The sequence below is a fragment of the Stenella coeruleoalba genome (assembly GCF_951394435.1).
Source record: "Stenella coeruleoalba genome assembly, chromosome: 20".
NCBI lineage: Eukaryota > Metazoa > Chordata > Mammalia > Artiodactyla > Delphinidae > Stenella > Stenella coeruleoalba.
Genome location: NC_137166.1, coordinates 17,205,992 through 17,219,855, shown reverse-complemented (window position 1 = coordinate 17,219,855; position 13,864 = coordinate 17,205,992). Strand labels below are relative to the sequence as shown.

Below are 13,864 nucleotides of genomic sequence, written 5' to 3'. Positions count from 1 at the left end.
TCTAACCATGAGGAAACAATCAGAAAAATGCAGGATTTAGCATTCTATAAGACAGCTGGTGGAAGGAAGTCTTTAAAAATCATTGTCATGGGGCTTCCCTGGTGGCACAGTGGTTGAGAGTCCGCCTGCCGATGCAGGGGACGCGGGTTCGTGCCCGGTCCGGGAAGATCCCACATGTACAGTTTGTTCATCTTGATTGGATCCTGGGTTGGGAGAAAAACAGCTATAAAAATATGTTTGGGGGACTTCCCTGGTGGCGCAGTGGTTATGACTCTGTGCTCCCAATGCAGAGGGCATGGATTCGATCCCTGGTCAGGGAACTAGATCCCACATGCATGCCACAGTTAAGAGTTGGCATGCCACAACTAAGAAGCCCGCGTGCCACAACTACAGAGCTGGAGAGCCGCAACTAAATCCTGGCACAATCAAATAAATAAATATTAAAAAAAAAAGTTGGGAACAACTGGGAAAATTTGAATATGGAATGGGTATCAAATGATGGAAGGAGTGACTATACATTTTTTTTTTTAGGTATAATAGTGGTGGTGTGGTAGGTGGAAGAATGCCCTTATTGTTTGGAATTGCATTCTGAAAGTAATCAGGGCCGATCTGTCATGATATCTCCAACTAACTTTTTTTTTAAATACAGATGTCATATATATATCTGGGTCCTGTGCTATCCAATAGGGTAGCAAGTATAGCCACATAGAACTATTTACATTAAAATTAAATAAAATTTAAAGCTCCAGTCCTCAGTCTCACTAGCCATATTTCAAGTGCTTTATAGCCACATGTATCTCATGGCAATGTATTGGAGAGCGCTGGTGTAGAACATTTTTATTATTGCAGAAGTTCTCTGGGTAATATCGATGATAGACGCTGAGAGAGAGGCAGAAAAGCATATGTGGCAAAATGATAGCAGTTAGTAAATAATGTGCAATTATTTATTCTATTCTTTCAATTTTTATGTAAATTGGAAACTTCACAAAAAACTACTAACTGCACCATGTGATCTTAGATTGAGTCCAGGACTAGAAAAAAATCTTTTCTCTTTTGCTATAATGGACATTGATAGGGTAATTGGCAAAATTTGAATAAGGTCTGTACCTTAGATAATAGTATTAAAGAATGTTGAATTTCCCAGTGTTGATATTTATACTATGGTAACGTTAGAAAATGTCTTAGTTCTTAGAAAAGACACACTGAAGTATTTAGGGAGAGGAAAAGAGAGAGTAATAAAGCAAGTAGCGTAGAAAGTTAATATTTGGTGACTTTGGGTGAAGGGTTTTTTTAATCAAATTATTTTATTTATTTATTTGGCTGCGTTGGGTCTTCTTTGTGGCATGTGAGATCTTTTGTTGTGGCACGTGGGCTTCTCTCTAGTCGTGTCGTGCAGGTTTTCTGTCTCTAATTGAGACGCGTGGGCTCAGTAGTTGTGGCGCACGGGCTTAGTTGCCCCATAGCTTGTGGGATCTTACTTCCCCGACCAGGGATTGAACCCGCGTCCCCTGAGTTGGAAAGGGGATTCTCTACCACTGTACCACCAGGGAAGTCCCCGGTGAAGGGTTTATAAGAAATCTTTGTATTAGTCTTGCAGCTTTTCTAAATGTCTGAAATTATATCAAAAAAAATTTTTTTTAAAAGTAGATACTAAAAAAACAAGGACCAAAAGGGAAATTTGATGGAAGGGTTCAAAGAATCAGCCCGGGAGCTGGGAGGCTTGGTTCCAGGCTTAGCACTGCCTTTGACTAGCTCTGTGATTTTGGATATGTCTCACTTCCCTGGATCTTAGTTTGCCCAACTATTAAATAAAGGGTTTGAACTTGTTGATTTCAAAGAAACTGTCTAGCTCAAAATGGTAGGACTCTATATAACTAGTCCCTATTTTTTATCTATATTTTTACATTTAAGGGTCTGCCTGCAGATCTGCGCTCACACCACCAGGTGGCCTCAGTTAACCTTGGTCTATGTGTGTAGTATTTTCATTTTCCCACTCTGGGCCACATTTCCCAGCTCTACGACCTTTTTTCCTAGTACCAACTCTTGTTGCTTCTTAATCTTCACGACAGCTTTTGTTGCTGCTGTTCCTTGACTTTCTCTCTAGTGTTCTTTTGGTCCTGGAGAAGACACGTATTGCTAAAAAACAATCAGAGGTGGCTTTGCCCTTTGCCAAGTTGTGGACCCTTATAGGACTGTCATCCCTCAGAAGGGTCTAGGAGGAGAGGTTTGCTAACTCTTGATGGGAACTCAGGTTCAGGCAGTCTTGTCATCATGGGTAAGGAACGTCAGTTACATGCTCTGATTTGGGGCATAGGATAGAAAACATCCAGATGGGTTTCGTCCTAGTGATCTGGAGTTTCCACCATGGCTGATAAGTGCTACAAAAGGAGCTTGTCTAGCACCCAGCCCTGGGCGTATGCTTGCTTAGTTGGTGCTGGGCCCCTCGCTTGCTGGTGCCGTGTAAGCATCAGAAATGCTGCCACATGAAGGAAATGAACAGAAGAGGAAATGCAGATGGTTAACAAGTACATGGAAAAACTATTCAATCTGGCTAGTAATTGAAGAAAAGCATTAGAACAAATAAGCAAAGTCTGGAAATGGCATATAGCATGGTGTGGAGTCAGGCTGCCAGGTGCACATTGTGGTTCGAAGCTCCCTGGATGTGTAGCCTGGGGCAATGACCTAGCTTCCCCAAGCTTGTTTCCTCCTGGGTGAAATGGAATGATGATGTATTTCCTGCCTCATTGTAAGGATTGGGTTAGATAATGTGTGCATACCACAGGATCTGTAATAAGTGCTCATTAACTCTTAGCTATTATCTTTATACTATTTTTTTTTTTACCTACATGATTTGCAAAGGGTGAAAAAAACATAGTACTCAGTGCTATGCAGTGTTTGGTGAAATGGATATATTCCTATAGTGCTGATAAGTGTCTACATGGGTTTAGAAAGGAACTGAGCAGTTTTAAGAACTTTAAAAAATGTTCATATCCTTTGGAAGAATACTCAGAAATGCATGCAGATACTATATACATTTGTGGTCATTTTCCCCGAGCCAAAAGTTGGAAGCAATCTATTCAACAGTGAAAGAATAGTTGCCTAAATTATGGTGTATGCTTGTAATGGGCTTATATTGCAGCTTTTTAAAATGGATTTTGGGGGGAGAGGACTTTTTAAAGAATTGGAGACATAAAAGATGAAAGTCTAGAAAGTCTGTATTTACCAACATCTTAATGATAATTATCCCAGTGTTTTCCGTTTAGGAGTGATTTTTTCTCTTATGCTTCTTTTCTTATGCTCTTTTTATATCCTCACATTAAAAAAGAAGTCTTTTTAGAATGAGGAAAAGACAAAATTTCTTTTTTTGAAAGAAACAACAAAAAAAGAGGGAGAACATCTGCCACAGGGGGGCAGCTGGGAGCCCTCTGACTCATCCTTGACTTCTTCTGTCTTTCCTGTCCAGTGGTGTCAGCAAAGCCCAAGGTGCATAGTCGTCAACCTCGAATTAACTCGTTTGTGGAAGTGGCAGTGGATGGACTCCCCAGTGAGACCAAGAAGACTGGGAAGCGAATTGGGAGCTCCGAGCTTCTCTGGAACGAGATCATCATTTTGTAAGAGAAAACCCCTTCTCTCCGAATGCGGCCCCCCGGGAGAATAGAGGAAGGGGTTGTGGGAGATCCAGGTTTCCTGTAGCAGCCTCTAGGCCTTCCGCCTTTGGTACCTGAGGCACCTTCTCTTCAGGTGTTTCTACATCATTGAGCTCACAGAGTGTTCATTGTTAGCTAGATGGTTACAGGGTCAGCTCTCGGGGGGAAAGGGTATATGTGAGTGTCTTCCTCTTTGGGGTTCCCCCCACCTTCAAGATGTCAGCAGGGTAGTTTCTCTGTTTTCTTCTAAGTTACAGGAGTGACTGATCTGCTTGGATATGATGAATCAAGTATTTGTTTTCCAGGAATGTCACGGCCCAGAGTCATTTAGATTTGAAGGTCTGGAGCTGCCACACCTTGAGAAATGAACTGCTAGGCACCGCCTCTGTCAACCTCTCCAATATCCTGAAGAACAATGGGGGCAAAAGTATGTACAAGGAAGGGGTACCTGACGTCATTCATTTGTGGGGGTGGGGAAAAGAACGTGAAGGCATGGATGTCTCTCACATGGTAGATAAACCTGGTGATGCAGTTTCCTCCAGGACCAGAGGCTGCAGTTACTGTACTCCCCGTGGATGTGGTCCGTGGAGTTCTAGGAAGGCTGAGAGCTACTCTCTGCCTCTATTGCGGAACTCAGCCCCTTGGTCCAGGGCCCCTAGTGGTGGGATGCACTGATGTCCCCCCCTTGATCCTTCCTCAGGGCTGCATACTTTCCCTCTGCCCCTCTTTTCCTGATCCTGATGTGTGACGTGTAAAATCAAACTGTCAAATGCCTCCAGCCTAAATCATTACTTTCCTAGTCTGATCCCTCAAACACAACAAAGGAGCTTCGTCTGTGGGTGGGTGTGTACATGTGTGCCTGCCTGTCTGCGTGGAATGGTGTTACAAATGGTGCCCTGTGCTTAGAAGGCGCTCGATAAACATTTCCTGGTTGTTGGAATGCAGTGGAAGCTCTATCATGATTATTCAGCATGCCTCGGCTGCACGGAAATCTAAATCCTCACGTCTGTTTATTGCTGTTTGTGGTCAGTGGAGTAACCCATGGCGGAGGTATCTGGATCCTCCCTCATAAAGCCTCTATTCAGAGCAGTACCAGATGTGGCGAGGGAATGCCACAGAAAGAAAGGCTCCTTCTTTTCTTGATGTGTGCTGTCTAGCAAATATTTTCTGAACGTGGATTTAGTTTAAGAGAGATATGTGGGTGGGGAGCCCCGAGTCCCAGGGAGAGTGCTGCTTGATTCAAGAGTCTTTCCTTTCTGAGCCTGTCCTTTCTGATGGGCCTCTTGAATGGGGTGTGAGGCTCCCCCGGTCTTTTTCTTTCTGCTGGGCACACACTGATGTGGTGAACCCACTCTGGACTCGGGAATCGTCTGAAATGAGGATCTGCCTCTATTCTAATTCTGCAGGGAACACCCCGCTCCTCTGTCTTCTGAGTCGGTCTTTATTTTCCCAAATGCTAGCCTGCCTTTTATAATTTGATTCTCAAGGAGGATTATATTTACTATGTCATTTGGAAATAGACTTGTGGGCATTCTCACATTAGGATCAGCAAGCGACATGAGTGTCCTTTTCTCTCCTTTTTCATTTGTCCAGTTGGCATACTTTTGCTTTCAATTACAAAAGTAATTGTTGAAAACTTGGGAATCACACAAAAGCACACAGACACACAAAGAAGATAAAATTCTCCTGGAAGCAAAGTACCTAGTGATAATTATTGTTAACATTTTGATACATGCCTTTCTGAGCCTTTTTTCCCTGTGTGCAGTGTATTAATATTTAAGACATCAGTGAAACAAAATTGAGATCATACATGAACTTATTATTTTGCAACATGCATTCTTCTCTTTAAAATGTATTACTATATCTTTATTTTTAATTGTGATTAAAAAAAACACATAACGTAAAACTTACCGTCTTAACCATTTTTAAATGTACAATTCAGTGGCATTAAGTACATTGACAGGATTCTGCAGCCATCACCTCCATCCGTCTCCAGGACTTTTTCATCTTGCTAAACGCAAACTCTGTACCCGTTAAACAGTAACTCCCTCCCTTCTCTCAACCCACACCATTCAACTCTCTGTCCCTATGAATCTGCTTACTCTAGGTACTGCATATGAGTGGCATCATACAGTATTTACCCTTTTGTGTCTGACTTCTTTCACTCAGCATAATGTCCTTAAGCCTCTTTCACGTGGTATGTATCAGAATCACCTTTTTTTTCTTTCTTTTTAAATTTTATTTTATTTTATTTTGGCCACACTGCACGGCTTGTGGGATCTTAGTTACCTGACCAGGGATTGAACCTGGGCCCCCGGCAGGGAAAGCACGGAGTCCTAACCGCTGGACGGCTCAGTAGTTGTGGCTCGTGGGTTCTAGAGTGCAGGCTCAGTAGTTGTGGTGCATGGGCTTAGTTGCTCTGCGGCATGTGGGATCTTCCCGGACCAGGGCTCGAACCCGTGTCCCCTGCATTGGCAGGCGGATTCTTAACCATTGCGCCACCAGGGAAGTCCCCAGAATCACCTTTTTAATGCCGAATAATATTGCATTGTATGCCGCATTTTGTTGATCCATTCATCCATCCAAGGACATTTGGGTTGCTTCTACTTTTTGCCTGTAGTGAACAGTGCTGTTGTGAACATGGGTGTCCAAATATCTCTTCAAGTCCCTGCTTTCAGTTCTTTTGGATATATATTCAGAAGTAGAATAGCTGCATCACATGGTAATTCTATTTTAATTTTTTGAGGAACCGCCATACTGTTTTCCATAGCTGTTGTACCATAAAATATTTAATTGTTCCTCAAAAGTCAGTTTTTGATGACTGTCTGGTAGTAGTCTTATCAGATGGCTGTGTGAAAATTTAAGGTTGAACATTTGGGTAGTTTTCAGTATTTCAGTCACAAATAATGCTATTTTGATAAACTTATAAGTTTACAAATCTTTATACCAATTGTTAAAAATGTGTATTAAATTATTGAACATAGTCTTGCTGGATTTAAACATTTTTCAAGGTTTTGGACACATTGCCAGATTACCCTCCAGAAAAGTTCTACCCATTTATCCTTCCATCAGCAGTAGCTGAGATGGCTGGTTTCTATTGCACTTTAACATTTATTGGATTTATTTGTAAAAATATATATATATATATTTTTAGCCTATTTTATAATTAACATTTTGCCAGATTTGCTTCATCTATTTCTTTTTGGTTGCAGTATTTAAAGTAAATTACAGGTGTTTCAACCTTTTATCCTAGATTCTTCAGCATGCATCTCATTAAAAAAGGACTTTTGTTAACATAATTACTGTACCATTATCACACCTGGCAATATTTACATGAATTCCTCATTATCACCTAATACCCAGTTCATATTCGATTTCACCATCTATCTCAAAGTGTTGTTTTACAGTTGGTTTGCCCCAACCTGGATTTGGGCAACGTCCCCTCATTGCATTTGGTGGTTATGTCTTTGAAGTCCCCCCACCTCCACTCCACCTTTTTTAAAGCTGTAATTTACTCAAGGAGACTGATTTTTTTTTTTTTTTTTCTTTTACGCGGGCCTCTCACTGTTGTGGCCTCTCCCGTTGTGGAGCACAGGCTCCAGACGCGCAGGCTCAGCGGCCATGGCTCACGGGCCCAACCGCTCCGCGGCATGTGGGATCTTCCCGGACCAGGGCACGAACCCGTGTCCCCTGCATCGGCAGGCGGACTCTCAACCACTGCGCCACCAGGGAAGCCCTGAATGTTTTTAAAGTGTGTTTATTGCCTTATTAATGTCCTTTGCTCATTTTTTTACTGAAATGTGCATTTTTCTCTTTTGGTTTTGAGAGAGCTCTTTATATGTTAAGGCTGTTATTCTTTGTCTTGTAATTTGTGTTTTCCCAGTTTTTCATTTGCATTTTAATTTTTCAGGCTTTTTCTTTTTTCCATACAGATGTTTTAAACTTTCTGTAGTCAAGTATGTTACCTTTTATATTTTCAGCCTTTTCTTTTATGTTTTGGAAGGCTTTCCTTTATTCTGAGATCAGGTAAATGATCATCTCTATTTTCCCCTAGTTCATTGTGATTTTATTTTTTTAATTTAATTCTTCATCCAAATGAATTTATCTTTGTGTACAGTGTGAGTAGGGATCTAATTTAATTTTTCCTGAATAGTTAACTGATTACTTTAGCACTACTTATTAAATAACCTATCTATATCCCCAGTGATCTGAGTTGCTACCTTAAGCATATATTAAAAACATATGTATATTTGGGCCTGTTTGGGACTTTCCATTCATTGCTGTTTTTTATCAGCCTTTTCAAATCACTCTGCCTTAGCTAGTATAACATTATGTTATGTTTTTAATATCTGACAGTTCAAGTTTCTCTTCTTTTCAAAATCTTCCTGCCTCTTTTCTTTGCATGGATGACATCATCACATGAATTTTACATTATTTTGTCAGGTTCTCCCCTCTTCCTATTCTCCTACCCCCAATCTCTTGAGATTTTTGTTGGAATCTATCATATGTAAAGTTTCTTTATGGAGAATTTTCATACCAGGAACATGGAATGTCTCTAAATTCACTCAAATCATTTTGAAGTTATCTTCAGATAGATTCTTTTAGTTTTTAAAGGAGGTTTGATATTATTTTCAGTGGGATCTTTTTCTATTATGTCTTCTAACTTAGTGTTGTTGGTATATGACTATTGTTTCTGTATTTTCTTTTATATAATCAGTCACTTGCTGAATTCTTAGTATAGGTTTTCAACAGTTTCTTTTGGATTTTCTTGGTAGACGTTTATGTGGTTTCTAAGATCAAAAATTTTGATCGTCTTAGGAGATAATTTTACTTCTTTTTCTTTGTTAGTTGCTTTGTATACAACTTCCTGTTTTAGTGGTGATGGAGTGGGCATTCTCCCCTAATAACTAAGCTTATAGTGACTTCTTCAGGTGTCAGTTTGGGTATTAGTTGGTAACCTGTCTTCTTGGTTTACTAATCATTGTTGTCTTTTTAAAAAAATCAGGATAAGGGTTGAATTTTGAGCAAATGTTTTTATTTTATCTTTTAAAAAATATTTATTTATTTGGCTGCGTCGGGTCTTAGTTGTGGCACGCGAGATCTTTTAGTTGCAGCATGCAGCAAATAGCTTTTAAGCAACCATTGGGATAATTATATGTTTCTCCTTTCAATGTATTATATTAATTTCCTTGTAGTAACAACCTTAGAATTTCTAGAATATACCTAATTGCTCATGGTAGATTATTCCTTGAAAATTTTTTTAGAATTACATGTTCATATTTTATTTGGGGGTTTTCCATCTAATTCATAAGTGACATTTGTTTGTAGTTTTGTACTATTTTTGTCATCTTTGGAATCAAGTCTAGGCTAATTTTATAAAGTAAATTGAAGTGCTTTCCAACTTCGGGAATAGACTCTATAACATGGGAATTATCTGTTCCATGAGTGCAGGAAAGAGCTCACCCATAAAACCAACTAGGTCTGGCAGCTTTCTCTGAAATAATTCTTTGATGACTTTTTCAGTTCTTTCCCCATAATGATTGGTTTGTTCAGCTTTTCTGATTCATCTTGTGTCAATTTTGTTAATTCATATATTCTAAGAAAACTGTTTCATGAGATATTCAAATTATTAATATAAAGATTTGAGATAGCATTCTCATTTTTTAAAATGTTTCTAATTTTTCTCACTTAAAAATGTTGGTATTTGTGTGTTTTTTCCCCATTTTTTTTTCTTGACTGGCATAAACATTCTTGTTTTAACTTTTGGCTTTTAATTTATTTTTCAGAGGACAACTACTTGGACTTATTTATCAATTATACCATGTTTTCTAATGTTAATTTCTATTTTTAACTTGGTTAATCTTTTTCATCTTTTTGCTTTATTTATTCAATAGTCAGTCATTTATAGCTTTTTGAGTTGAAAGCTTAGTGCATTTATTTTTGTCCCATCTTATTTAATAATAAAAACATTCTTGCTTTAAATTTGTCTTTGATTTTTACCCCACTTTGTATTCAAAATTTTTTCTGTTAAAGAAAAGTGCACAAATCTTAAGTGAGACAGCTCAATGAATACTTACATGTGTTTACATCTGTGTAATCACCACTCAAATCAAGAGATAGAACATTCCCAGAACCCCAGAAATTTCCCCATGTCCCTTGCTTGCCCTGCCCTGAGATAACAACTATTCTGAATTTTATCACTGTTGATCACTATTGATTAGTTTTGCCTATTCTTGAATTTTGTATCAGTGAAATCAATTCATCTGTGCTTTTGCATGTAATGAGAATTTGTTTTTTTTTACTGGGGTATGGTATCCTATTGTATGAGTATACCACAATTTATTTGTCTCATCTCCTGTTGGTAGACATTTGGGTTAGTTCCAGTTTTTAGCCATCATGAGCAAAGCTGCTGTGAACATTCTTCTACAAGAATTTTGGAAGACACAGACATACACTTCTGTTAAATCTATCTATGTGTCTATCTATCTATATCTATCTTGGGGACTTGTTTCATAGGGTGGATGTATGTTTAGCTTTAGTAGAGACTGTCTGGTGGAGAACCAATTTGCCATCCCCTACATTTTGCTGTGTTCTGCTCCTTTTTTGTAATTGCTCTTGTGATTTTCTCTTTGAGCCCAGCGTGATTCAGGAGGATGTTTCCTATGGCTCCCAGGGGCTGTGTTGCTTGTGGCAGTGGCTGCAGCTTCTACTGCTCTTGCTGACGCCAGCCTTAGCACTTTGAGTGTGTGGCTGGGTTTAGTAGTGAGGCACATCAGATCCGAATCTGATGGAAAATTTGGGCAGTGGGCTGCTTTTTCTTAGAAAAACATATCTAGGATGACAATATAGGTAATATTCTGGCTGTGTTTCCTAAAGCCCTCTGTATAGAGCAAGGCTGTTTCTGATGATTGCAAATCTGTCATGTAGAGAAGTGGTTAAGAACATGTGGACTCTGGAGTCAGACTCCCGGGGTTTGAATCCTGATTCCACCAGCTTTGTACATCAGACACTTAACTTCTCAGTGCTTCTGTTTCCTTGTCTGTGAAATATTGTTTTGAGATTAAGTGAGCTAACAACAGTATGTGACACATGTTCATACTATCGTAGTAGTAGTAGTAGTAATGGTAGTTATTATTTTGTCTCCTCTGATACTTTCCTTCCCAAAGATTGGGAGGTACAAATCCCAGAGATGGACAGCAGAGACCCAGTTTCCTGATATGGGACCTCCTTGCCTAACTGGGAGGCAGCCCTGAGGTTGTTCCAAGAGAGAATTCTAAGACTGGACAAATGCAAAAGCTTTGCGGGTGTGGAGTGGGGAGGCCATTATTAACATGTGACATTTTCCAGCACCACAGTCTTGGAGCCTGCGCTCCTTGGGGAGCTGCTGGACGGGAAATGTTTGCAGAGTGGTGTCTAAGTATGAATACGGTTTCGTAGGGTAGTGGGTTACAGTAGGTGAGGTGACTCCTCTCATTGTGGCCGGGTCTTCCTGAAACCACTTTTCCTGGGAAAGGGAGTGACGGGTAGCGGTTACCCCACCTGGTGTTTTTCTGCTCCATGGGACATAATTCATTCTTTCATTTGCTCCCTTGTTTTCCCCTGGGTGGACTTGGAGGTTGACTGGGAGACCCAGCTGATGTTTCCTGCCTCCCCCTGGTCGAGGGATGCTGCAGTGGAGGGTTTTACTCGAGTCCAGCAGTTACGTAATGGTCAGCCTTGGCTGACTCTGCAGGGACATTGACCTGGCAGTGGCTGCATGGAGGACTTGACCAAAAGTCCTGGTTTGGTTCTTAAGGATGGTTCTAGTCATCTCTGTGTGGAAGCCAGCTTTTGAGTTTGACTATTGCTTTTTTTTAATTTATTTTTTGGGGACTTCCCTGGTGGTCCAGTGGTAAAGAATCTGCCTTCCAATGCAGGGAACAGGGGTTTGATCTCTGACCGGGGAACTAAGATTCCACATGCTGTGGGGCAAATAAGCCCACGTGCCACAACTACTGAGCCTGCACGCCACAACTAGAGGGCCTGCATGCTGCAAACTACAGAGGCCATGCACCACAACTAGAGAGAGAAAACCCACATGCCACAACTAGAGACAAGCCCGCGAGCTGCAACAAAAAATCCTGCATGCTGCAATGAAGATCCTGTGTACCGCACCTAAGACCCAATGCAGCCAAAAAATAAAGAATAAATAAATACAATAAAATAAAAATTAAAAAATCTTAAAAAAAGTTAAGTCCCTGAAGCAAGAACCAATGCTTTAAAAAAATAAAAATAATAATAAAATGTATTTTTTAAAAAATTGAATGAATACGAATTTTAAATTTATTTATTTTTTACTTACTTATCTGTCTGTCTGCGCCGGGTCTTAGTTGCAGCACGTGGGATCTTCGTTGCTGCCTGCAAAATCTTTAGTTGCAGCGTGCGAACTCTTAGTTGCGGCAGGTGGGATCTAGTTCCCTGACCAGGGATCGAACCCTGGCCCCGTCTGGAGTTCTTGGGAGCACGGAGTCTTAGCCACTGGGCCACCGGGGAAGTACCCTGAATACCGATTTTATTTTATTTTTTTTGCGGTACGCGGGCCTCTCACCGTTGTGGCCTCTGCCGCTGCGGAGCACAGGCTCCGGACGCGCAGGTTCAGCGGCCATGGCTCACGGGCCTAGCGGCTCCGCGGCATATGGGATCTTCCCGGACTGGGGCACGAACGTGTGTCCCCTGCATCGGCAGGTGGACTCCCAACCACTGCGCCACCAGGGAAGCCCTGAACACCGATTTTTAAAAACCTTTTTATTAGGAGAATTTTCAAACATAATCCCCAACCCCCAGTAGTCACCAGCATGTTTCATCCGTACCCGCCCACTGGATGATCTTCATTTCTTTCTGGCTTGGTAGCAGATAGGAGTTGAGACCCACTTTTCTCTTGTAGCTCTCCTCTCTGGTAGTTGGGCTCATCAACACTGCAGACCTTGGCACTACCAGATCGTCCTGCTTTCAAGGAGGGAAATATGGCTTGAAGTAGATTAAAAAAATATATCCAAACTTCTTTATTTTAAAATAATTTCAAATTCAGAGACAAGTTACAAGGCGAGGACAAAGAACTCCCCTATACTCTTCATCCATGTGGTGATATTTTGATGCATTTGCCTTAACATCGTCTGTATGTCTGTATATGTATGTATGGTGATTTGCTGAATCATTTTAAATTATAAATCTTATACATCTTTGTCCCTGAATATTTAAATGTGTATTTCCTAAGAAGGATATTTTCTTGCCTAACCACTATAAATGAACCTAATCAAGAAATCTAACATTTTTACAGTATTGTTATGTAATTTGTATTTTCTAATTGTTGCAAAAATGCACTTCAGGTGATTTCCAGGATCCCATGCAAGATTGTGCATTACATTTGGTTGTCCTTAAATCTGGAGTCAGTCCCTCAGCCTATTTTTGTCTTTGATGACACTGCCATTGTTAAAGAGTTCAGGCTGTCTTTTTGTAGAATCTCCTCAGTTTAGATTCAGAGTACTACACATTTTTGGCAGGAGCATTCCAGAAGTGATGTTGCGTCCTTCTCAGTGTGTCAGATCAGGGGGCACACAACTCAGCTTGTTTCATTATTGATGATGTGAACTTTGACCATTGGGTTAGGGTTGTGTCTGCCAGGCTCTCCACTGTAAAATGACTATTTTCTCTTTATAACTAAGACGTTTTTTATGGGGAGATACCATACTTTGAGACTATGTAAATATCTGTTCCTCATCACACCTTCACCTACTAGTATTTGCATTCATTAATGATTTTTGTCTGAATCAGTTAATATTCTGATGGTCGCAAAATTTTTTTTCCAATTTAGTCATTCCTTCTACATTTATTAGTTGACATACTGCTGCAAGGAAGAGCTTTTCTTTTTCCTTTATGTAGGTATGTATTATCAGTCTCAACTCATGGATTCTTATTTTATGCATGGGTTATAATTTATTACTGCCATTATTTTATGCTCAAAATATCCCTGGTTTGGCCAGTGGGTGCCTCTTCAAGCTTGCTCCTGTATCCTTTTTTTTTTTTTTTTTTTTTTTTGCGATACATGGGCCTCTCACCGCTGCGGCCTCTTCCACCATGGAGCACAGGCTCCGGACACGCAGGCCCAGTGGCCATGGCTCACGGGCCCAGCTGCTCCGCGGCATGTGGGATCCTCCCGGACCGGGGCACGAACCCGCATC

The 13,864-nt window shown here is 40.5% G+C and overlaps 1 protein-coding gene across 2 annotated transcripts in view; it reads left to right on the top strand.

The window, feature by feature from the left end:
* The window catches only part of WWP2 (WW domain containing E3 ubiquitin protein ligase 2), a 145,065-nt gene that overhangs the window by 25,950 nt on the left and 105,251 nt on the right, over positions 1–13,864 (top strand). For both annotated transcript variants that reach the window (XM_079906852.1, XM_079906853.1), the window contains exons 3-4: positions 3,464–3,611; positions 3,953–4,074. In XM_079906852.1, coding sequence (XP_079762978.1) covers positions 3,464–3,611; positions 3,953–4,074 — 270 coding nt within the window. The remainder of the gene's footprint in view (positions 1–3,463; positions 3,612–3,952; positions 4,075–13,864) is intronic.